Source organism: Panthera onca, chromosome B4 (assembly GCF_046562875.1).
Source record: "Panthera onca isolate mPanOnc1 chromosome B4, mPanOnc1 haplotype 2, whole genome shotgun sequence".
Lineage (NCBI taxonomy): Eukaryota > Metazoa > Chordata > Mammalia > Carnivora > Felidae > Panthera > Panthera onca.
Window position 1 is genome coordinate 116,970,905 of NC_138345.1, and position 25,524 is coordinate 116,996,428.

At 35.1% G+C, this 25,524-nt stretch overlaps 1 protein-coding gene across 5 annotated transcripts in view; it reads right to left on the minus strand.

Annotated features, from left to right (window-relative positions):
- The window catches only part of CDK17 (cyclin dependent kinase 17), a 115,599-nt gene that overhangs the window by 25,876 nt on the left and 64,199 nt on the right, over window positions 1-25,524 (minus strand). For 4 of the 5 annotated variants that reach the window (XM_078449582.2, XM_078449580.2, XM_078449578.2 and 1 more), the window contains 4 exons: window positions 18,045-18,191; window positions 13,188-13,352; window positions 8,903-9,036; window positions 6,099-6,224 (listed from right to left, as the gene is read on the minus strand). In XM_078449582.2, coding sequence (XP_078305708.1) covers window positions 6,099-6,224; window positions 8,903-9,036; window positions 13,188-13,352; window positions 18,045-18,162 — 543 coding nt within the window. In that variant the 5' untranslated portion in view covers window positions 18,163-18,191. Of the gene's footprint in view, window positions 1-6,098; window positions 6,225-8,902; window positions 9,037-13,187; window positions 13,353-18,044; window positions 18,192-25,524 lie in introns of those variants that run through there. The other variant, XM_078449581.2, reaches the window with a different exon arrangement.

Below are 25,524 nucleotides of genomic sequence, written 5' to 3' on the forward strand. Positions count from 1 at the left end.
AATTTGAATAATCAATCTATAAGATAAAGAGCATTACTGAATTTCATCATGCAGGCTGGCAGAGAATTCAGACAAAAGGCACAGTTATACTAGTGAATTATATGCCGGAGTAAAGTGTTTTTACCTCATTGCCCATTTTAATAATTTCCAACCCAGGCTTTACTAATTACATTTAAATATTAGTTACTGAATCTTTAAATGGAATTTTTAGAAAATTTTGCTTGCATTTTTATCTGCTGAACATGACAAGATTAACAATAGATATAATGACTAGCTTGTTGACATGCTCTCCTACAGAAATTATTCAGAGGACAAAGGACAAAGCTCATTTATTCAACATTTACCAAGTACAATGCTAGGTACTGGGGATATAGTGAAGACGACAGAAATTATTCCTGCTTTCATGAGTTCACAATCTAGACTGAGTTCCATCATTAGATTATTTTCCAAGTTTTGTAAAGAAAAAAAAAATAGCTAAAGAAATGGAACAGTAAGTTTCATATTTTAATAACATATAAAAACCTCCTTAATTCTACTTTCCAAACAAATAAAGATATTTTTTTCTGTTACTTCATTGTTTCAAGGGAATACCTGGCTTTTTGGCAGCCCCAAATTCCTGTTCAGATGACTCTTAGCATAAGCACATGAAAAACTTTTTTAAATCCAAGATGAACTATAAGTTGCAAAAGCCTTCCTATAATTCACTGTAACCTGGAAGTGGTATTTGAGCATTATGGGAAATTTCTGGATTACTCTGGGTCTGCCAACATAATCACTGTATCACAGTTGTAAAGATGTCTTTTTTTCTTCAGTTTCAATTTTTAATTTAAATTTAGTTAACTAATATTGATTTCAGGTGTAGAATTCAGTGACTCATCACTTACATATAACACCTAGTACTCATTACAAGTGCTGTCCTTAAGATGTCTTAACATGTTAGCAATATAGTCTGAACTTAAAAACAAGTGAAGTATATGCAAAAGTTTTATAGATGTCATCCTAAAAGTGAACATATATATAAGAAACACTGGGGACAAAGGGAGACTTTTTCAAACACCCATTTCCTTCCTTGTAACAATTACGGAGTTGATGTTACTGATAGAAATATGGGGGGCAGAAAAGGGATTGAGAACCTCTATTCTATTTGGTAGTTTTCTTACAAAAACTGCTGTTACCATCAGTATGGATAGTATCTTAATTGTGTACATAATATGCCAATGGTAAGTTAAATTTTGAGTGGATTTTGAACCTAACTTTCACACTCCATAATATATTTATTATTTCTGAGAGACATCAGGACTTGATACCCTATTTCCTCACCTATTATTAGAAATAAAAAAGAAAGGACTATATAAGCTACATATTGCTAAAGCCATGAATGAGGAATCCGACTCATTGTTAGGAACAAGCAGATTCTGTAAATGTGTAAAACCTACAATTTCAATATAATGAGGCAAATTTTCATATACAGACTTTCAATCTACTAAAACTGCACATAACAGTCTCACAAATTTCCACTGGGCATGCCATCATTCTAAGTACATCAATGCTCTAATGCATCATGACTATTGGTATATGGGATTTCCACTAATCTAATGTTTAACAAAATGTTGAGTTAGAACATCCATTTCTAATCAACCATAAATGAGTATTAAGTAACACTTCACCAATCCAATAACCAATACCCTTAATATGAGATATGACAACTAAATGTAATGTGGTGTCCTAGATAGGAAATGGGGACAAAGAAAGGACATTAGCTGAAAACTGGGGAAATATGAAAAAAGTGTGGAGTTAATAGTAATGTACCAAATGTTGGTTTCCTTGGTTGTGACAAACACACTACAGTAATGTAAAATGTTAATAATAGTGGTAACTAGGTATGTGGTATATGGGAACTCTTTAGATTACCTTTTAAATTTTTCTATAAGTCTAAAACCACTCTAAAATAAAAATAGAAAGAATGCAGTTAAGAGAGGGAGACTGAATATATGTGTGTATAGAGATGATAATTTTATTTTTTTGAGAGAGAGAGAGAGGACGAGCAGTGGGGAGGGCAGGGAGAGAGAGATAGAGAGGGAGGGAGGGAGGGAGAGGGAGGTAGAGAGAGAGACAAAGAGAGAGAGAGAGAGAGAGAGAGAGATTGAGAAAAAATATCAAGCAGACTCCATGCTCCACACAGAGCCCGACACAGGGCTCAATCTCACAACCCTTGGGATCATGACCTGAGCCAAAATCAATAGTCATATATATGCTCAACCAAGTGAGCCACCCAGGGGCCTCAGCAATTACAAATATTCTAAAGCATCCCAAGCAGATGGGATAGGAAGGAAAACTCCTCTATATTAAAAGAAGGAAAGAATAGAATGAGTAGAGGTGTAGACAGATTTGCACACTTGTTATTCAAAAAATGAGGAGGTTTCTGATAAACAGCTTCTCTCTTCTTTGAAATCATCTGCGTAGAGTGACAGGGGAAGAGTAAACCAGAGAAAGGCAGTATAGAGCAGCCAAGCAATACTGAGGGTTCATTTGAGACTGATGATCATGAATTTAAAGAAAACCAATTAGCCCTATTGTATGTCTTTCTTCAGAAATGAATTGTGATTTGCTCCTTAATTCCTACTCAAACAAGGGTTTATATTATTTTTACTACTCTATTTGTTATACATTGCTATTGAATATGAGAAAAGTTTTATACTTTTAGAAAGACAAGGTTAAAATTTTATATTTTATCTTGAAAATATATTTTTTAACGAGTATATTATCCATGGAAACATGAGCTCTAACACATGTGAAGAATAGCTTCTTTTCCCATCTCCTTTCCATCCGTTCCCTAACCCTTCCCTTTCATACATAAACCTAGGGTACTGAAGAATAATTTTCTAATATACTTCAAAAGAAATCATGCTTTAGCAAAGTAGATGAATAATGAAAAGGCTGCATTAGTAGAAACCAAATAGAGCTGGCATGATTTACTGAAATCTATAAGCCATTTTAGATCAAAAACCAAGGAAGATGAGTAGGAACACTCAACCATAATAAAAATTCCATCACTTAACATTCATTAGAGGGCACTGTTTTCTTTAATTTCACGTATACTGAAAAAGCTCTTAAAGAATAGCTTTAAGAATTATGTTGTGATTAAATCATATCTTTAGTCTAAATGTGAATATTCAATAACTCCAAACTGTATCCTAAGTACTAATCTTTGATAAAAATTGATAGCCAAAGAACATTTTCAACTAGGCAACCAAATGGCAAAGATATTTAAATAAAAACGTCTTAGGCAGTGATACAAAACTATGATAATAAACCTACACCAAAATCAAGTTGGCACTATACTTTTATTAAGCATCGATGAATGAATGTCAAATAACAATACGTTCATATTATATACAGTCTAAAGTAATTTTATTCTTTAGAATATGTAACCAAAAGAGAAATTTTTGGTATATAAAAAAAATTCCATGATATAAAATATAAAAAGGAGAACTGCTAGTACCTAGGAATCTTCAATTGCCCCTTCTTCAAACACAAAGTTCAACTGAGTACCAGAGCTCCTATTTTATCTCTCTACGTGGTCCCTAGGATCTGGGTTCTATTTCCCATTTCCACAGGACTGCCACATCATCCTTAATTTTGAATAAATTCCTAATTCATCATCCTGCCTCTAGTCTTTCTCTCCTTCCACTTCGTTTACACTTTTCCTGAAGCCACTTTAAGAAACAAAAATGTGATCATGTCAGTCCTTGTTTAAATCACTACCACTGAGGTCCATCACATGAGATGAATGAAGTTCAGACTCCTTATTTGGCCTGATAGCCAAAGCTTTTTACAGTCTGGATTTATCCTATCCTTTCAAGCCCTATTCTTTAATATTATTCCACATATACCCTTCATATTAGTTATAACTTCCCAACATACCTACATTCATATTTGTGGGTTTTAGTACATCAAGTTTCCTCTGCTTAAAACACCCTTCTACCGGGGTGCTTGGGTGGCCCAGGCTGTTAAGCATCCGACTCTTGATTTTAGCTCAGGTCATGATCTCACACACACTACATGAAATCGAGCCCTGCATCAGGCTCTGCACTGATGGTGCAGAGCCTGCTTGGGATTCTCTCTCTCTCTGACCCTCCCCCCGCCTCACTGTCTTTTTTTCAAAATAAACAAACAACCCCCCCCCCAAAAAAAAACCAAAAATATCCTTCTACCAAGTCAACCTGACAAATTCCTATCCATCCTTTTAAAGCCACTCAAGTATGATCTCCTTTTAAGCCTATAATATGCAAAGTCATTTTACTATCTCTTCTTTTTATCCCACAGCACTTTATACATACCTCTATTATAGGACTGTAACTATTCAAAAGAGGTCCTTACATATACAATCACCTAAACTGTGTCAAAGGTGACACTGCAACAGGGAAAGCTGAACTGTCAATGAGCAGTGGCTATTGCAAGGGTCAACTGCTACATGCTGGAAGATATTTGCAAGACATATAACTCAGAAAGGTTCTTGATAAAGAATGTATAAAGAATTTATATAAATCAATGACATAATTCATAAAGGTTCTTGATAAAGAATGTATAAAGAATTTATATAAATCAATTTTCAAAAAGGCAGAAAACCCAAAAGAAAGGAGATGACAGACTTCAGCAGTCAAATCACAAAGGAAGGCACATATCATATATAAATGGCCAGTAAACATTAAAAAGGTGTTCAGCTTAGTCATCAGAGAAATGCAAAATAAAATCACAAGAAGGTAACACTACACAATGACCAGAAAAGTAAACATTTTTTAAAAAGAGTATCAAAACTTGGCTAAAGTGAACAAACAAAACTATCAAATACTGATGGGAGTGTAAATTGGTACAAACACTTTGGAAAGCCTTTTGACAGTATTTAGGAAAGCTGAAGGGGTGCCTGGGTGGCTCAGTCAGTTGAGCATCCAACTCTTGATTTCAGCTTAGGTTGTGACCTTATAAGGTTTGTGGGATCGAGCCCTGCGTCAGGCTCCACACTGTCAGTGCAGAGCCTGCTTGGGATTCTCTCTCTCCCCCCACCCCCTCTCTGCCCTCCCTTGCTTGTGTTCTCTCTCAAAAATAAATAAACTTTGAAAAAAAATAGCTAAACATATGCATACAATCAGTTCCAAAAATTCCACTCCTAAGTATGTACCCAACAGAAATGACTACATGTATTAACCAAAATACAGGTACAAGAGTGATAACAGAACCACTATTTTGTAATAACCTAAAACTAAAAAACAACCCAAATGTTTAAATGTCTATCAACAGGAGACTAGATAAAGTATAGTATACAATGGAATGCCGTGCAACAAAAAGAACAAATGAACTATGCACACAACAAACTAGATAAATACACGAGAACATTGAGCAAGAGAGCCCAATCAAAAAACAAATACATACTGTATACTTCCATGTGGATTGTAAAATATACATAAACTTGCATACATTTTTATACGTTTGTATAAAACATAATTTAATATGAATAACCAGAACTAAAAGCATTTTAAAAGTAAGAATGTGTACATAAATGAGGATTTAAAAAAAGTCTTTCGAGATATTAAAACATACTATGAGCATAATATGGGGAAACATGGGTAAACCTAATCTTTGGCATTAGAAGGCAGGGATGTGGCTACAGTTGAGGAAGTAAGAGTAGAAAGTGAACAGAGAAGTGGCAGGATAGGGTTTCTGTGATTTTTGGAATTTTATTGATCTAGGTACTGGTTACATAGGTATGTTAACTTTGCAAAATACATTGAGCTATATAATTATGGTTTATGTACTTTTCTGTATATCTAGTATATATTAATATATATTTCTATAATACATATTCTGTACATCTAGCATATATCAAAAAAACTTCTAAAAATAAAACAGAATATAGCTTAAATTGTATTCCAATATGCATCTTTAAACCCTTAAAGAATTGGAAAAAGATAAAATCCAAAAGGCAATGTAATAAAATTTAGTTATTCAAAAAGCAATATAAAAATTAATGTAAAGTATTTACACCCAGAAAATCAAACAAGGAGACTGGATGGCATAGGTATAGGAGACTGAAAACTTACTAAAGAAGCTCTACGAGACCTTCGGCTCATTGGTTGATCAAATGGTGGACTGTTTATCTGCAACTTTTCAAGATACCCATCAGGTATTCTGATATCTGCAGGCAATGATAACCGTTTATTTAAATCCTTTAAAAAGAAAAAAAGGGAAAAAAAGGTATTTGTAATCACAAATAAAAGAGACAAGGGCATTTTACTTTTGAATTCATAGGCTCTACTGTACTGTTTATTAATAAGTAATTGTCAAGTTTTATTATAGTTTCAAAGTTACTCATGTTGATTATATATAATATCTGAATGCAAATATATTTACTGTAAGCAGAAGTATACAACAGAGTTCTACAGAAATGGTACTCTGCAACTCCATTATTTCTGAGTCCTTTTGTTGGTAAATTTCACATGGAATTTTCTTAGACATGATTTATACTTTGTACGAAGAGGAAAAGACCACCACAAAATGTGACTGGTTTAAGTAACAACCAAGTAGATAAAGTTTTGTGCACAAGCACAGCGAGACAACTGAAATCTTTTATTAATGCTATGTCAATGGAAATAAATAAAAAGCAAGAAAAATCTCAAATAAACAACTTAACTTTATATACCTAAAGAAGCTAGAAAAAGAAAAACAATGTCCAAACCTAGTAGAAGGCAGGAAATAATAAAGATTAGAGTAGCAATATATATATATATATATATGTAAAACTCACCACAGTTAGGTGGGATAAAGGGTGGGTTTTAAAAAAGGCACTTCTATTTCTTTTTTGTTGTTAATTTTTTGATGTTTATTTTTTATTTCTGAGAGAGACAGAGCTTGAGTGGGTGAGGAGCAGAGAGAGAGGAGACACAGAATCTGAAGCAGGCTCCAGCTGTCAGCACAGAGCCCGACACAGGGCTTTAACCCATGAACCGTGAGATCGTGACCTGAGCCAAAGTTGGACACTTAACAGACTGAGCCACCCAGGCACCATCTATTCCATTTAATTACAAAATGTGAACTGAGAAATCAAAAGGGAATCTTTCCTACATTATCATACCAAAAAACATAAATCCTATAAAAAATAAATCCCTGGGGTGCTTGGGTGGCTCAGCCAGTTAAGTGTCCAACTTCAGCTCAGGTCATGATCTCACAGCTCTTGAGTCCGAGCCCTGCATCGGCTCTCCACTCTCAGCACAGAGCCCACTGCTGTCTCCCTCTCTCTCTGCTCCTCCCCTGCTCTCTCTCAATAATAAACCAACATGTAAAAAAAATCTCTACTATTCATGATAGTAACCAAACCAAAAAACAAAAGTGAGATGTATAAGAACTATGTAAATATTTACTGAGAGATATCAAGTATTGAAATATATACCATGTTACCAAACGGTAATACTAAATAATTAAAAGATAATGGTTTGTTAGTTTTCCATAATCCCAAACAAATCACAATAACATTATTATTAGAACACGATATTTAAGGGGGCCCTGGGTGGCTTAGTCACTAAGCATCTGACTCTTGATTTTGGCTCAGATCATGCATGATCTCAAAGTCGTGGGATCAAGCCCCGCATCAGGCTCTGGGCTGACAGTTTGGAGCCTATTTGGGATTCTCTCTCCCTCTCTTTCTGCCCCTCACTCCTGCCCATGCACATGTATACGTTCTCGCTCTCAAAATAAACATTAAAAAAATATATTTAAAATTTATATAGAAGAATACACAGAAAGTAACATCCAAAAACATCCTGAATAATAATATATAATGATGTGCAAGATGTGGAGGATGTTAAGAAAGAAGTCTTTCTTCAGCTATTAAAATATATGAAAGTAAGAATATCATCAAGAGTGGGTCACCTTTGGGGGCGGGAAATAAACACAGCTCAATAAAAGAGTTAGAAAGTCCAGACGATAGATCTTAATAGTAAATAAACTTTAAACATATGATAAAACCATATATATGATGAAGAAAATATTTTCATTATTATTGTGATATAATTTATACAGTGATATGAACAGACATCAAGGTGATCTCAAGAGTTAAAAATATTAATTTATCATTTAGAAAACTGATACTGTTTTACTTCACTGCTTTAGAAACAACCTTTTATCAATGAAAATGCAATCAACCAATGGGACAGAGACCCTACGCATTGTAATGTCAACTCAAAAGCACCAAAAACCCCAATATTCTTAATTCAAAACATGTTCAATTTTTTTGGACAAAACTATTTTAATCTATAGTATGTACCAAAATAAGAACATTCACAATCAACTTCCAATCTCAAGGTTATATATAAACTATTAATTCTTTTACATGGGGAAATAACTTATATGTTCTACAATAGTAGGTATAATAAGCCATAAAGGAAATGATAACCATATTTACAATATGAAGCAAAAAAAAAAAAAACAAAAAAAAAAAACAAAAAAAGCTGATGCTTATTTTATGTATACATTTTGAAATCTGAAATAAAATATAAAGTATTAAGTATCCAGATGAACCTCAAAAATATAATTAAAATCCTATTTTCTAAAAAGAAAACTTTGCTAAAGTATCATTCTGAATTTCCAGTATTTTTGAAAATTCACATTTCCACTACAACAGACCCTTACATGTTTTGCAGAATGTTAAATATAATTAATGTATACTTGCCTTGGCATGGTAGATAATTGGAAAAAAGGAAATATTCACAAGACCATACTAAATTTTCTTACAATGTCATTTGCCTTCATGAAAATTTTCAAATGGGCATTTGCTCTGTTTGATATATATGTGTATTTATATACACAAACACACATATGCAGGTACATTTTAATTTTTTTAAATGGTTACCTCCATTGAGATCCGTCTATGTATACGATTTCTAAGACAAACACCCGTAGGTGACTGTACTTCATCAGATGATGTCCCAGAAGCTTGGTCACTCTCACCATCTGATCCCATTTTTAGATTTTCATGAACAATATCTGTATCAGAAAATGAAACATCACTTATCGTGGGAGAGATGTATTATACCCTACTATATATCACATAATTTATTATCACTACAACTAAGATACAGACAGCCAAGACATAAAAATCATAGCATAAGAAGTCTTACATTCTGGGTGTTCTAGGTATATAGCTAACAGATCAAAATATAATTCAGATGTCTTGAAACAGTAGTGAGAAATGCTTTCACACTCTGAGATTATGAAAAACTATGGAAAAAATTAACATTCAAGTTATTATCAAGAGCTGAATAATAAAGTTATAGGCTGGAAATAACACTTGAGGATTTCTTAGTTCTCTGATTTTCCAGATCTGGAAACTGAGACTTTGAAAGGTTAAATGATTTTCAAAGGTTACACAGCTTAGAGGCAGAGCTAAAATAGAAACCTAGTCTTTTGCCTTTTATTTAGTTTAGTACTTTTCCATTAGATAATGTGTCATTGGGTCTACAGACAAATGATAACTTCTTTGAATATTCTTAAAAAAAAAAGTTTTCAAAGCCACTAATGCAGCTTTCCCTCTCTAGTGTTAAAAAATAAAAGAACAATTCAAAAATTATTCATTGAATATCTATTTAACTGCAGAAATAAGTTTTTGACCACCAAAAATCTGTTTGAAGTAAAAAACATATTTAAATTACCATACAAGTGGGTTATGGTTTTGGTTTTTTGTCTTTTTTTTTAAGGATAAAAGTTAAATGAGAGAGGAGGAAGATTAATTCTATCTGGGTATACTGAAAACAAATTTGTATACTTATATACTTGCTCTATATTTGCATTTGTCAATCATCCTGTAATTCATATAGCAAGAGTTGCCTACCAGAAACATATACTAGATCCCAAATAGATCTCTTACCACTGGTTCTCTTTACAGAATTAGTCATTGGCCCCACAAGTAGGTTGTTTCATGCTAGAGTGTTTTAACATACTCCCCGCCGCACTGTTATATCTGTAAGAGACGGCTTTCCCCAATTTACCAATTTGGTGAGCTCATTCTTCAAAACTATGCTCATTTGTCATTACTCAGTGAAATCTCTTCTACTCTCAGACACAGATGACTACTGTACCCACACCTACTGCTCCCATTGCACTGAAAAGCATTTTTTTGTTTCATGGGATTTTACACCAACTTCTGAGATCATTGGAGGCACGATTTAGCTTATTCACTTTAGTATTCCCCAACTTAAAAGAGTGTCTGATATTTAGAAAGTGCTTAACAGGAACACCTGGGTGGCTCAGTTGGTTAAGGCTCCAACTCTTGATTTTGGCTCAGGTCATGATCCCACGGTTTGTGAGATCAAGCCCCATGTCAAGCTCTGTGCTATAGCCAGAGCCTGCTTGGGATTCTCTCTCTCCTCTTTCTGCCCCTTCCCTGTTCATGTTCTCTCTCTCTCTCAAAATAAATACGTAAAAACATTAAAAATAAAAAAGTAGTCAACAAATAATCTAAAATTGATTATTAACTAAAAATCAAAGAATGGACTAGATAACTGCACCTCTTCTTTCAAATGAAAGATTATATGAAATATCAACATGTAAAAAAATAGTATTTTATAGCTGTAAATTTTTATTTTTAATGAATATTTACTTGTGAAAATGAGAACTGTTTAAGTCAAGGATCTTATCAAATCAGTCTCAGAATTCCTGTATTTTTGTTTTTTGTCCTGATAACACATTATTGAGAAAATTCTTACACTAGTAAGTAGTTACAAATATAATGATTTTTAATAGATATGTAATTTAAGAACACACTTCTATTATACAAAGATTTCTGGAGAAATTTCATACTAAGATTTAAACAAAAAATTAACTTGGCAATAAAAGTCAGTGCACTGGGAACTGATTCCTAATCTGATGGTATCCGACACATCTGAGGCCAAGTATTCTTTTGTCACACTTTTAAAATGCTAAAGATGATTTAATCATGCCTTCAACTTCCAGCAAAATCTGAACATCTACCTCCTTCAAGAAAATGTTGATTAAAATGCAATAATATTTTAAAATGTATAGCTGAGTTTACAAGAATATAGGCACAACATTGAGGAAGCGAAGACAGAGAAGTAAGAGCCAAAAGCTGTTATTCGTAATGGACTCTGTCACTCTCTTGAGGAGGGGTTGCTGATCTTGGTAAGAAGGTGCATGGGTTTAGCCACCACACTAGGATAAAAGATGAAGCCCTGGCTGTCCAAGGTGCAATGAGAGCCTCCCAAAGAAAGGCACAAGACTCTCAAAGTAGTACATCTTCAGTAAAGGACAGACTTAAATAAATCTGTTCTCCTGTACAAGGACCACAAAGGAGCATATTAATCTCAGACTATGAATAAATACTCGAGTACCATCTGACTCAACCAAGAAATTACTCATGTCATTAATGAACAAATGTAGTTCCAACATGATTATCATGTTCATTTTCATTTCCGTTAATAAGACAAAAGTGAAATAATTAAGGATTATGTCAAAGTTTCATTCATTTGTCACGTGTATGAGCACTTCTTTGCTGAATTAGGTAATGGTTTTCAAGTACTAAAAGAATAAATGGCTCAATTTTGTGCCACTTACAACTGTAACAGCTACAGATACAATACACTTTTAAATTTAATCTGCATTACTAACATTTTCAATACCATTTTCTTAAATTCAGACCAAAGATCAGCAAATGTGACATGTTTTTATATGGCTCCTAAACTAAAAATATTTTCTGCATCTTTAAAGAGTTATTTTAAAAGAAAAAGAATATGCAATAGAGACAACATGTGGCCCATAAAACCCAAAAAATTTACAATCTGGCCCTTTACAGAAAAGTTTGCCAATCCCTGGACTAGACAGCGAAACTATAAATCAAATCCTAATCTGAAGTGTTCTCCAATTTCTGTGGGGTAAATACTCCCTCCACGGCCAACTTCAAGTTACAATATGACCATTACTGAGCACGTAATTGGGAAGAAATGTACATGCCATTACATAAAATTTTGATTATACAGATATAACAGAAATAACCCCCAAAGCAGAGGTAATAGTAAAGTGTAGTAAAATAATTAGGAAATAATGAGTTTTAAGTATTCATTAACTTTGTTTTTAATTAGCTTACTTAATTACAGATTTATATAATTTAAATCTTAATAATGGCTACATTTAACAACCAGCTTGCAAAATTCCTGAAAACTTAACAATCATCTCTCATGAACCAGTGTGAGCCTACTCCAGTACACCATTCTGTAGGGTTACACCTATGAGGATAAAACCTTCATACATTTCTCCCCTAGATAAAACCCCACGAGAGATAAGCTCATACTCCCAAAATGAACAAAACAAATGAAGAAATAATCTACCATGACAAAGGAGATAAAGCAAGCAGCAAAATAAAACCCTCAGAAACTTCAGTTAATATAATTATGCCATGAGACTATAAAATTATTTTACTTAAAAAAATCAAAGCATGATAGTAAGATGCCATCAAAAGAGACCAGAGATGGGATGCCTGGGTGACTCAGTCGGTTAAGCTTCCAACTTTGGCTCAGGTCACGATCTCACAGTTTGTGAGTTTAAGCCCCACATCAGGCTCTGTGCTGACGGCTCAGAGCCTGGAGTCTGCTTTGGATTCTGAGTCTCCCTCTCTCTCTGCCCTCCCCTGCTCATGCTCGCTCACTCTCTCTCTCTCTCAAATAAATAAATGTTAAAAAAAAAAAAAAAATACCAGAGAGATAAAAAGAAACTTGTAGATATGTATTTTTCCTGAATACTTACAATGACACAGTGACCTAAGAATGAGAACTCAGGGGATAATCATGGATACTAATTACCGCACCGGGCTATTGCATGGTGACAATCTGGAGTTACTATGGTATGACCCTAAATTAAGCAAGCTTCTGTTCACCTTGAAATCTTGCATCCATCTCTTAAGGGTTTTGTTTTCTTTCTGGTGGACAGGTTTTCAAATGTTACTGCTCTGTAGTGTCAGTGCTATCACCTCTCTAGAGCCTTCCATCTTCCTGCTACCTCTGTTATTTTCAACTTGATTTTTATCTTACAAGAAAAATCAGATAATAAAGGCTGATTCCATACAACTATAATCTAGCTATGTACATGACCTCTAGGGGAAAAAAAAAAAAAAAAGACCGTTAAATTACCTAGTCGGCTTCCATTTCTGGGCATTGCCATGAAGGATCCAAGGCTTCCTCCAATAACACTATGTGGTCTCCGCAACGGGGGCTTCTTGAAGGATCCTGTGTACTGGTGGAGGAAGGAATGCATACTGTGAGAGGTTGGAGGCCTGCCATTCTTCACAATAGGCTCTGTGGTTCACAGTATCCAAAATCATTCCATTACCAGCCCAAGATTCAGGATCACATGAGAAGGATTGAGAAAGCAAAACAGAAAACAAAAGGTTTATGAGATCAGTAACATTTAAGAATTCTTTGGCTATCTAAACAAAGTACCAAAATTAAAATAATTTCTGTGAAAAATACTTATAGAAAATACTTTACTATTTGAAATTGGTCGAATAACTTCAGTATCCATTTCTTATGTAACCAAATTGGTTAGCAATCACAGAACTACTATTATAGCCCATAGATTTTTTTTAACCATTTGCTTATTTTAATATATCCCAAGCTTGTTTCCAAACTTCTCCTACATTTACTAACTTCATATATGTCTTATGGTTACAAATGCTACATATATATGTATATATACATATATATATGTACGTGTGTGTGTGTGTGTTTGTGTGTGTAAAAAATACATGGTCCTGGCCTGAGGGAATTTATATCCCTATTTGCTAGACATTCAAAAGATTTGTTAGTTAATGAATAAAACAGAAGTACTTAAGCAAAGATCAAATCAGTGGCTCTGAAATTTACCCGAAATTTGGGATTTTTAATATAAAGAGCTTTTTTTTTTTTTTTTAAGAAATCACACTTATAAATAAGCAGAAACATTTAAAATATATAATACTTAAAAAGTTATTTAATTATAAATGGGAGAAATCCTGTTTTGTAATGTTTACAAGGAATCTCAAGATTCCTTTCCACCTCTAAAGAAGAGCTCTAAAACAGGTTAAGGACACGATGAAGTCTTCTGTGACACATAAGTAGTCTTTTGTATTAGAATTATGTTTTTACTGGTAGTAGTCAAGGAATTTTAAAAGGAAGGGGGCTTCTCTGAGTATCTCCTCTAAAACGGAGCCAGCTCTTCTTTCGTAGCTGATAATCAGGAGTAAGAATATCTCCCGATGTATTTCTCCTACCTGTAAAGGTTTATCAGACACCAAGAACAAGAAGCCCACATGGCCTGCACTTCTACTGATAATGGTTGCATATAAGATGGGAGAGGGAGGATGGGGCCAAAGGATCCTCGGGACTCAGACAAAGCCCAAGTTATCTAATTTGGGTAGAATACCAGACTGGAAAAAGGAAAAGTACCTAACTAGTAATGGATAACATCTGTCCAAAGTGTCCCATGGCCTGTACATTCCTTGGCAGTAGCTGGCTGATCAAGGATTTGGGGGATCTTAATTTAAACCTAGTATAATAATGAATGATTTCATAATGAATAGGGAGGGGTATCTGATACAAATGCAAAAATTAAATAGTCAAACAGTGTAGGTAGGATACAAGCTAGAACACATAAGAAAACTTTTCTCTTCCAAGGTTGTCATGTTTCTTATCTGGAATCATAATAAAATACATTGATAATCTGCCTATAGAAAAGTTGCTGTGGGGAATAGAACTTTTACAGTCTTGAGGAATACAGCTTAAAAAAAAAAGAGAGAGATCATAAAACATTCAATTATTCAGGGGACTTTTATTGTGTGCCTACCATTCCAGGTCCCGGGCATCAACAGGTGAACAAAATAAACAAGGTACTACTCTCTAAGATTATAAGATCTTATGAAAGGGAAACAAGAAACTAATGAATAAGAAAAATATTAGATGATAGGCAATATGCAAAAGATTAAAAAAAGAACAGAAAATAAAGGAGTGGCTATTTTACACTAGACACTGAGTAAAGTTCTCTCTATAGAAGTCTTTTTGACACAGATATAAATGGAAAAATGAGCCAATCCTGGGAAGATAGGTGATGGTGAGTTAAAAGATATTCCAGACAAAGGGTAAAGCCACTGCAAAAGTCAACATGTGGCAGGAATCTGACTTGCTAGAACAGTGGTCCTCAAACTTTAGCATGTTTCAGAATCACCTTCAGAGACTTGTTAAAATAGAAGATTGCTAACTCCTAGCCCCTGACATCCTGACTCAGTAGGTCTGATGTGGAATCCAAAAATTTTCATCTCTAACAAATTCTCAGGTGATGCTGTTTGTTGCTGACCCAGAGATCAAACTTGAGAAACACTCTGTTAGAAGAACACACAGAAGGCAAGTGTAGCTGTAGTACATAATTGTTATTTAGTGAGGGCAGAGAGATAAGCAGGTTTGTATGTAACTGCAAAAGTTCAAATTTTATTCTGACATTGCAATCGGTTATGGTAGCTTTGAAGCAGGTAGTAATATGATCTCACTCACGTTTTAAAGATACCACTCTGAGAGATCAGAGATGGTGGGAGGTAAGGAAGTGGAATAACTGTGTAAAGTAGCATGAGAGGGATCTCCTTGTGGTACTGGAATACCTCTTTATCCTGATTGCAGCAGTGGTTACATGAATCTACATGTGATAAAATGACACAAAACTATACTCACACTTTATTCCCGTGTTAATTTCCTAGGTTTGATAAAGTTCAATAGTTAAGGAAGATGTAACCAAAGGAGGGAACTGAGAGAAGGGCACAAGAGACCTCCCTGTCCTATGTTTGCAACTTCCTTTGAATCTATAATTATTAAAAATTAAATAATACCAGTCTACCATTTCTTATTCATTAAACCATATTCAGATGCGGACTGTGTGTGCCACCTATCTTAGGAGCTTTTCATATTCTAAGATAAATTCCATAAAGAATATATTGGAACCAGCTCACAGGCACTGATAAATAACCAAAAAGGTGTAGAATCTTTGTCAAAGCTATTGGTGAAATCCATGTGCCAATACACATAAGCGTGTAAGCAACAGCAGACTGTAACTCAGAAACAGCCTACGCTCCTAACAATCTCTGCATCCCCAGAGGAATCCATGTCTATTATAACATCTTCAAGTATCATTTCAAGTAACTTAAGAGAAAACTCAGTAAGAGATCCTATTTCCTCTTCTTTAGTCCTTGTTAAAGTCACTATTATAATAAAGTTTTAATAAAGTAAATAATATAAACCACTTGAAAAAATTTTTTCACCATTTCACCACTCATTATAAATTAAGCATGTTTTAGGACAATACTAAAATATTCCAGAAAATATGCAAATAATCTAAAATATTAATTAGCTCTCCAAGAAGGATGTCCATTTCTTTGATCCAAATTCTTCTTCTTCTTTTTTTTTTTTAAAGTTTATTGACTTTGAGAGAGAAAGCACAAGTGGGAGAAGGGCAAAGAAAGAGAGAGAGGATCCCAAGCAGACTCCACGCTGTCAGCGCAGAACCCGACACAGAGCTCAGTCTCACGCACTGTGGGATCATGACCTGAGCTGAAATCAAGAGTCAGATGCTCAGCCAACTGAGCCACCCAGGTGCCTTCTTTTTTTTAAGGAGAGGTTTGTCTTATAGTCAAATACCCATTAAGAAGCTGACCCAGAACCTATCAAGATGTACAGTGTGCTTGCAAGACTATTTGATCATAAGAACAAATACTCAGGGCTTAATGAAAATACCAAAAATTCAAAGAGGGTCTGAGGGAAGTAAGGATTTTGCTCTTGGCAAGAAGAAAAAAAGTAAGACATTATAAAATTGTCTTTGAGTTTTGACCCAAATGCAAGATGTGTCCCCCTCCTACACAGAAGTTATATTCAAATTATGATTTAAAAATGTATTTTCTACTGAATTCATCTATGTCTTCTCTCTCATATTACAATCAGCCAGATAAACTTGAGTAAATAATGACCCTGATCAACTAAAGCCTGAGTAGGATCAATTAGTTACTCAGAGTCATATTAACTAGTAAGTAAGTGTTAGTGTATCCCAAATTCCAATCTATGACTTTTAACTTGAAGTCCGGAGCCCTTTCCCTTATACTTTTCCCTCTCTCACAACAAGGACACTTGCATTCAGGGGGCAGAGGTATTCATGCGTTCACCCACTGCCACAAATCTCTAACAGAAGAATTTTAGGCACAGGAAAGAAAGGCTTGTCATAGAACGTGTGCATCATGATATACTGGCAGCCATTCCGGTAACCCCTTCCTGGATATTATTATGACATCCCTAGGGCTGTTTCACTTTGGAATATGTAACCTTGCTCTGTAAATTTCATCAGGATTTTACATTTTAATCTGTTCAATTTAACGAGCTCTTTTCATTTTATGTCAACATATGTGAACTACTGCTTTACACTGTAAAAAGAACTACCAAATGTGAAATGTTACATGCCTATCAAGTGCTCTCAATACTATGAACAGATTCTGCAGTAAATATGAGTATAATTCACTCACGTGATGAACCTTGTCATCTAGTCAATATGCATATATAATGTTCTAAAACTATGATGAAGCCCCAAACAGGAATTTCACAAACTTACTATATACTTTTAAGCTGTATTAACTTAGGTTAACTTAAAAATAGTTATTTAACAACTAGGATAATATTATATAAGGTATTCTTATTTAAGAGCCAATGAAAAATGGAAAGATAAATGGGACAGAAGAATCCACAAGGGTTAGAGACCAGGAGGAGGTTTCAAGTAGTACTAGTGGAGTAAGTAACACTGCTCCAGTAAGTAAGCAAGAAAAAGTTATGTTGTCTTCCGTTTCCTAAGAACCAGAGAACAAGACAAAGAAATAAACAAAAGGAAGCTAACAGGAACTTATCAGAAAAGAAAGCTTACACTTTGCAAAGTAATTAAAAGGGGGAAGCATCTCTCTTCCCTCTCCTCCCCAGCCCCCAAATATTTACCATTATCCTTGCTGCTATTTTCTTCAATAGTCATTTGTTCCGCCAATTCAGACAATGATTCATCAATAGTTTGGCTTCCTCGAAGAGTGAGGGATAGCCTTCTCTTGAATTTTTTCATCCTATCAACTGAATGTGACTTGAAAATTCCTGAAAGAACAGAAGAGAATGAACACAAAATTAAGGCTATAAAATATTTTAAAGCTCAAGGAAAATGTCATTCAGAATTTACTGGCAATCTTCAAACTAGGAATATAATAAGGAATTTTCATGTCCACCAAACATCACAAAGTCCAACCCCTTATTTTATATATATATACGTATATATATATATATATATATACGTATATATACATATATATATATATATGTATATATATATAATTTATTGCCAAATTGGTTTCCATACAATACCCAGTGCTCATCCCAAAAGGTGCCTCAATGCCTATCACCCACTTTCCCCTCTCCCCCAACCCCCATCAACCCTCAGTTTGTTCTCAGTATTTAAAAGTCTCTTATGGTTTGCCTCCTTCCCTCTCTGTAACTTTTTTTCCCCCTTCCCCTCCTCCCTGGTCTTCTGTTAAGTTTCCCAGGATCCACATATGAGTAAAAACATATGGTATCTGTCTTTCTCTGCCTGACTTATTTCACTTAGCATAATACTCTCCAGTTCCATCCATGTTGTTACAAATGGCCAGATTTCATTCTTTCTCATTGCCAAGTAGTATTCCATTGTATATACAAACCACATCTTCTTTATCCAACCCCTTCTTTAAAAGGATTCGTTCACTCTGGGGCACCTGGGTGGCTCAGTCAATTAAGCGTCTGACTCTCGACTTCCGCTCAGGTCATGATATCACCATTTGTGAGTTGAAGCCCTGCATTGGGCTCTGTGTTGGCAGCATGGGGCCTGCTTGGGATTCTCTCTGCCCCTCACCTGCTCTTGCGCGCTCTCTCTCTCTCAAAATAAATAAACGTTAAAAAAAAAAAACAAATAAAAATAAAAAACAAAAAGATCCACTCATTCTGATTAATGCTATATTTATGCAGCACCATCAGAAGAGCAGGAATTCTACAAAACTAAATAAAGATAGAGGTTTTAAGCATAACAAATGAATTTAGGACGATTAGAAATTTTCCTAAAATGTGCTTTTTAAAAACCAATATAATAAAAATATCAATTCAGAGTCTGTGTCTCCCTATCTCCCCACCTGCCATGCTCTCGCTCTCTCTCAAAAATGAATAAATGTTTAAAAAAATTAAAAATAAATAAAATAAAAATATCAGAATGATTTTGATGCATAGGTACCATTATTATAAATATCAATCACCACATTGGAAACAGTCAGTGATATCTTTATATATAAATGGGGGATGCCAGGGGCGCCTGGGTGGCATAGTTGGTTAAGCATCTGACTTTTTTTTTTTTAAATTTTTTTTTAACGTTTATTTATTTTTGAGAGAGAGAGAGACAGAGCATGAATGGGGGAGGGTCAGAGAGAGGGAGACACAGAATCCGAAACAGGCTCCAGGCCCTGAGCTGTCAGCCCAGAGCCCGATGCGGGGCTCGAACTCACGGACCGCGAGATCATGACCTGAGCCGAAGTCGGATGCTCAACCGACTGAGCCACCCAGGCGCCCCAAGCATCTGACTTTTGACCTCAGCTCAGGTCTTGATCTCAGGGTCATGAGTTCAAGCCCCACACTGGACTCCATACTGGGCGTGGAGCCTACATACATACATACGTATGTACGTATGTATGTACATAATAGGTGGGGTAGAGGGGGTGGGGAGAGATAAAGAATGATATTGGAACCTCATTAAATGGCTCCAACAGGAATTTTTTTTAAGTTCTTATTTAACCAATATCTTACATCTTTGCTGTTTCCGCCCCCGCCCCCCCCCCCCCCCCCCCCGGCCTTGGTTAGCTGTCAGGAACCCCTTCCTGTTACCGTAACAATGCCAAGTTTTAGAAGGAAGTAATGAAAGCCAAATTAATAGTATAAAATGCATACCCCATACGTGACACTTTTATATTTCTTAATTCATTTAGTTTTCCTAACTCTAAAGACTAGACTACACTACTTATTTTCACTTATTTCAGGTTCAAAGAAGTTCTCTGACCAAAGCCAAACAAACAATAAATGACACAACTAAAATTTAAAACTAAGATTACCTTTTCCTTCACATTTTAACATCTCTGAAATTAGGATGCATCCTATAATTAAAGGATATCAAAATATTGACATAATTGACAGCCTCTTTTTTCTTAGTGGTACATACAGCAAAGGTATGATTCATAGCAGAGTCTCAGATAAAATCAAACAAGGTATTTACTGCCAAAACAAATCCCTCAATAATTTACCTGTAACTTCTTTTCTAATTTACTATTTCTTACTTGGGATGAACAATTTCACAAGATTACCAAACATATTATAACCATTAGCCCAACTAAAAGTAAGAGCTCCCCTATGCTAAAATACATATTTTACCATCCAGCTCTGGGTATCTATTTTGAATCTAAATATTTTTGCTTATTTTCTCATTCTAAGGTCTATTTACATAGCTGAGTACGCTGAACATGTGAATTCTCCATAAGATACTATATGAATAATTTTTGTTTGCTCAAAGGCTGAGGGGAGGCTTTCGAGTAGAAATTTGTGACAATATTATATTTTACCAACTACTTTTTACATACTTATTTTAAAAACCTATAACAAAAATATAAAAACCACACACATTAAAATAGCAAAAAACTGTACTTACACTTCAAAAGGGCTTTTTTTTTATCCTTACGCTCTAAAACAATGGATATTTTTTTGGTGAGATACTGAAAAACCCGTTCCTTAGCTTAGTTTGGTCATGACACCAAAAGGACAAATCCATGGTCCTGAATATTTTCTACTACGTTATCTTCCAGTTGACTAATCCTCTTTCAGCTGTGTCCAACTGGCAGTTAAAACCATCTATTGTGTTCTTAATTTTAGTTACTATATATATATATCTTAAAGAGAGAGAATGTGAGCAGGGGAGAGGCAGGGAAAGAAAGGAAGAGAGTGTGGAGCCTGACTCAGGGCTCGATCTCATGACTTGGAGATCATGACTGGAGCTGAACTCGAGTCGGATGCTTCATGAACTGAGCCACTCAGTGCCCTAGTTACTGTATTTTTCAGTTCTAGAATTTCTACTTAGTTCTTTTCTACAGATTCCAGTTCTCTAGTCAAATTCTCCACCTTGCCATCTATTTTCATGAATAGATTATAGTATTTTAAAGCTCCTGTATGTAACTTCAGAGTCTGCATAGCCTATGCATAACCTATTTCTATTGTTGATTTATCCCTATATCTATTGTTGATTTTCTATGTTGATGTGTGTGCCTAGTAATTCTTTATTTAATGTTACACATTGTATGTGAATGGTTGCATGAAAATATGTATGGATAAATATAGAGGCTCTAGATGATGTTACCTTCTTCCAGAAATGATTTAATTTTTTTCTAGAAACAGTCAGAGTAGGAGCAGATCACCTAAATCCAATCAAGGACTGAGCTGGCATGAGACAGGGTTTCAAACACTGTGAAGACTGGCCTACCTCTGATTTGTTCCCACTCTTATGGTGTGCCCCCTTTCAAAGGATTCCAGCTGCAAACCTAAGGCTAGAACAACAATAACAAAAAACTATTGAAAACTCCACTCAACTTCCTTGCTTTTTGCTCATCTCTTCTACAATGTTCAGCTTCTATCCTCTTATCCAAAGTAACCTGAGAGTTTGAAAATGCCTCAAAAGGGAAAGTAGCATGGAATATGTCTATCTCCCTTTTCTCCTGGACCTTGACTCAAGTTATGACTGATTTCAAGGCTCTACAATGCCTTGAAAGCGGTTTGTTCCCTACATGTCAAGTAGTTCTCAGAGGGAGACTTAGTACGTGTGTGTACACACACACACACACACACACACACACACACACACACACACACACACGGAATATTACACAGCCGTAAAAAAGGATGAAATTTTTCCACTTTCAACAACAATGGATAAACCTAGAGGGTATTATGCTAAGTGAAACAAGTCATAAAGGAAAAGACAAATACTGTATAGCTTCACTTATATGTGGAATCTAAAAAAACAAATGAATAAACAAAAAGCAGAATCAGACCTATAAATACAGAGAACAAACTGATGGTTTCCAGAGGGGATGGGGTAGGGAGGAAGGGAAGTGCAAAATGGGTGAAGGAAAGTAGGAGATACAGGTTTTCTATCATGGAATGAATGAGTCACAGGAATAAAAGGTACAGCATAGGGAATACATATTGTAATAGTATTGTATGGTAACAGAAGGTAGCTACACTTGTGATGAGCACAGCATAACATATGGAGATGCTGAATCACTATGTTGTAGATGTGAAACGAATTTAACACTGTGTCTATTCAAATAAAATTTTAATAAAAAATAAGTAAAATAGATAATATATGTATCTCACCAAGCAAGGTGAATTTATAGGAGGCAATCAGTAAACTGTAAGTGTTGATTCCAACTAAGAAACCTGTTACTGTAGGGTCCTAAATGCTAGATTCCTTACATCTCAGTGAGCCCTAACATATTTCTGCCTTGACAGTTAGTAATCCATGCCATTTGTCTTAAAACATTAGATATTTAAGGCAAATTGAGCTATGGCCTATCTCACCTACCCTTTTGTTTTTGTAAGAATTTATACTAGAGACACTCTCCTTTGTCAAAATCCAAATCACCTTGTGCAGTAAAAAGGAAAATCTAACAAGCTTGGGGGCTCAAACCTTGCACATCCCAAAGAAAGGACTTGCCTGTGAAGACTCCTGGGAAATAACTTCTGAGCCCTTGGAATATTCTGCCTGGTAAGTCTCTTTGTATACCTGAGGTCTTGGGCCAGGTAACTTATGTCAATGATGTAACTTATGGTAAATTCTGTTTTTGTATGCCTGAGGTCTGGGCCACAGTAGGACCTCAGAGGAGAGGAGGGATAAGGGAAGCTACAGACTGAGTAGTTAAGATAGTCATATGGGTACTTTCCTGCCTATGTAAATGATCCCTGATGAAAACCCCGGATATCAAGACTCAGGTAAGCTTTCCTGGTTGACAACACTTTGCATATGTTGTCATACAAAGTGGCTGGTAGAAGGAAGCATTATCCATGCAATTCCACCGGGAAAGGACAACTAAAATCTTACACCTGGCCTCCATCCTACACACACTTTTCCCTTTGCTGATTTTAATTTGTATCTTTTCACTGTAACAAATCATAATCACGAGTTTTTTCTCTCTGCTTTTCTCTGATTTGTTTCCTTTGAGCAAAACACCAAGCCTGCAGACAGTCTTAGGAACCTCCCGCCCCCCACCCCTGCCACCACACTCCTTCAAAAAACCTATATGTCCAAACAAAAACTCTTAAGGGCTGGTAGCTCACAACTACCAAGTTTTCAACTCCAAAATTATCAAACGTAGTGGCGTGGTCACCAATGTCTATCAAACTATATAGATATCACCACTTTCGAATCTTGCATATCATATTTGAAAGTCTGCTGACCACGGTACTTGCCTCCTATTTCAGATGACAAATAAGAATGAAACAAACTTCTGATGTTATTACAGAATTAATTCACATAATATGGTAACATCCCATTCTGACCACTTGAGAAGTGGTTAGTTCAAACTGCCTTGTACTGTAAATGTAAAATACAAACTAGATTTAAAAGCATGTATAACTAACTCATTATTATATGGATAACATAAAATAATTCTAGACATATTTGGTTATGTAAACTGTATTACTAAAATTAATTGTACTTTTAAAAAATATACATGCAAAATATTTTTAAATTAAGTATGGGATCCACATATTTCTATTGGCAAATGCTGATATAAAACATCTAATTGATCTTGGTGGTTTTAAGTGAGTACAACTTAAAAAAGGAATTGAGGCACCTGGGTGGCTCAGTTGGTTGAGCATCCAACTCTTGATTTCAGCCCAGGTCATGATCTCACTGCTGTGAAGTCAAGCCCCACACAGGGCTCCATGCTAGGTGTGGAACTTCATTGGGATTCTCTCTACCCCTCTCCCTCTTCTCCACTCATGCTCCCATGTACTTTCTTTCAATAAATAAATAAGTAATAAAAAAGGAAATCACATAAGCCTTAAACTTTTCTTCACAGAATGCATTTGACAATGTATCAAAAGACATTCTATATATTTATAACTTTGAATAGTATTCATTGCCCTTATTTCCCATCAAGAAAATTCTCATCTATAAAATAACTTTAGGTATTTTCTATTCCATCAGGAATAAGACACACATTTCTAGTTCATATTAGCAAGAGAAAATACTTCACTTTATAAAGCTAAATCTTACTATAAAATTTTCAAAACCACATCTTCAAAAAGATCCTTTTTTTTATTATCCATAGTATAACCCTTTAATTACATCAACATGATCAGTAAACACAGAAGTTAAAGAATTCCATTGTCACAGCCTAGATCAGTATTAAAGAAAAAGTACTCCCAAATTAGATATATTCCTTGACATTTCTAATTACCATTAGGTAGAATTATACATATCAACATTTTCCCTCATTAGGTGATAACAAAAACACATATAATGCTACAATAAAAACAATTTTGAGAAGTAAAAATTATTTACATTAGGTTTCAGGTTGATTATTTTCTACAGCATTGTAATAAAGCAGTGCTAAATTACTGATTTCTTCAAATCAAAACCCTCAAGAACTTGTCTACAATATTTTACCTGGTAAAACTTTTACTTGGGGTTGTTGGCATCTTTACACTATCATTTTCATGAATATTAAATGTGATTTATGGTAAAATGCCTAAATTTTTAGCTTTATATTTAATTCATGCCACTAAATAAGTTATTTTCACCTTAAAAGTAAATGCACTATAGGGGCACCTGGGTGGTTCAGTCGGTTAAGTATCTGACTTTAGCTCAAGTCATGAGCTCACAGTTTGTGGGTTCGAGTCCTACGTTAGGCTCTGTGTTGACAGCTCAGAGCCTGAAGCTTGCTTGGGATTCTGTGTCTCCCTCTCTCTCTGCCCCTTCCCCGCTGGCACGCTGTCTCTCTCTCACAAATAAATAAAACATTAAAAAAAAAAAAAAAAAGCACTATAATTTAAAATAAACCAGGGGCGCCTGGGTGGCTCAGTCGGTTGAGCATCCGACTTCGGCTCAGGTCATGATCTCGCAGTCTGTGAGTTCGAGCCCCGCGTCGGGCTCTGTGCTGACAGCTCAGAGCCTGGAGCCTGTTTCAGATTCTGTGTCTCCCTCTCTCTCAGACCCTCCCCCGTTCATGCTCTGTCTCTCTGTCTCAAAAATAAATAAATGCTAAAAAAATTTTTTTAAAAATAAAATAAAATAAACCCTAAACAAAAACTCTACAATTGTTTTAATATTTTAAAGACTTAACTACATAATAAACTATTGTAAATGCTC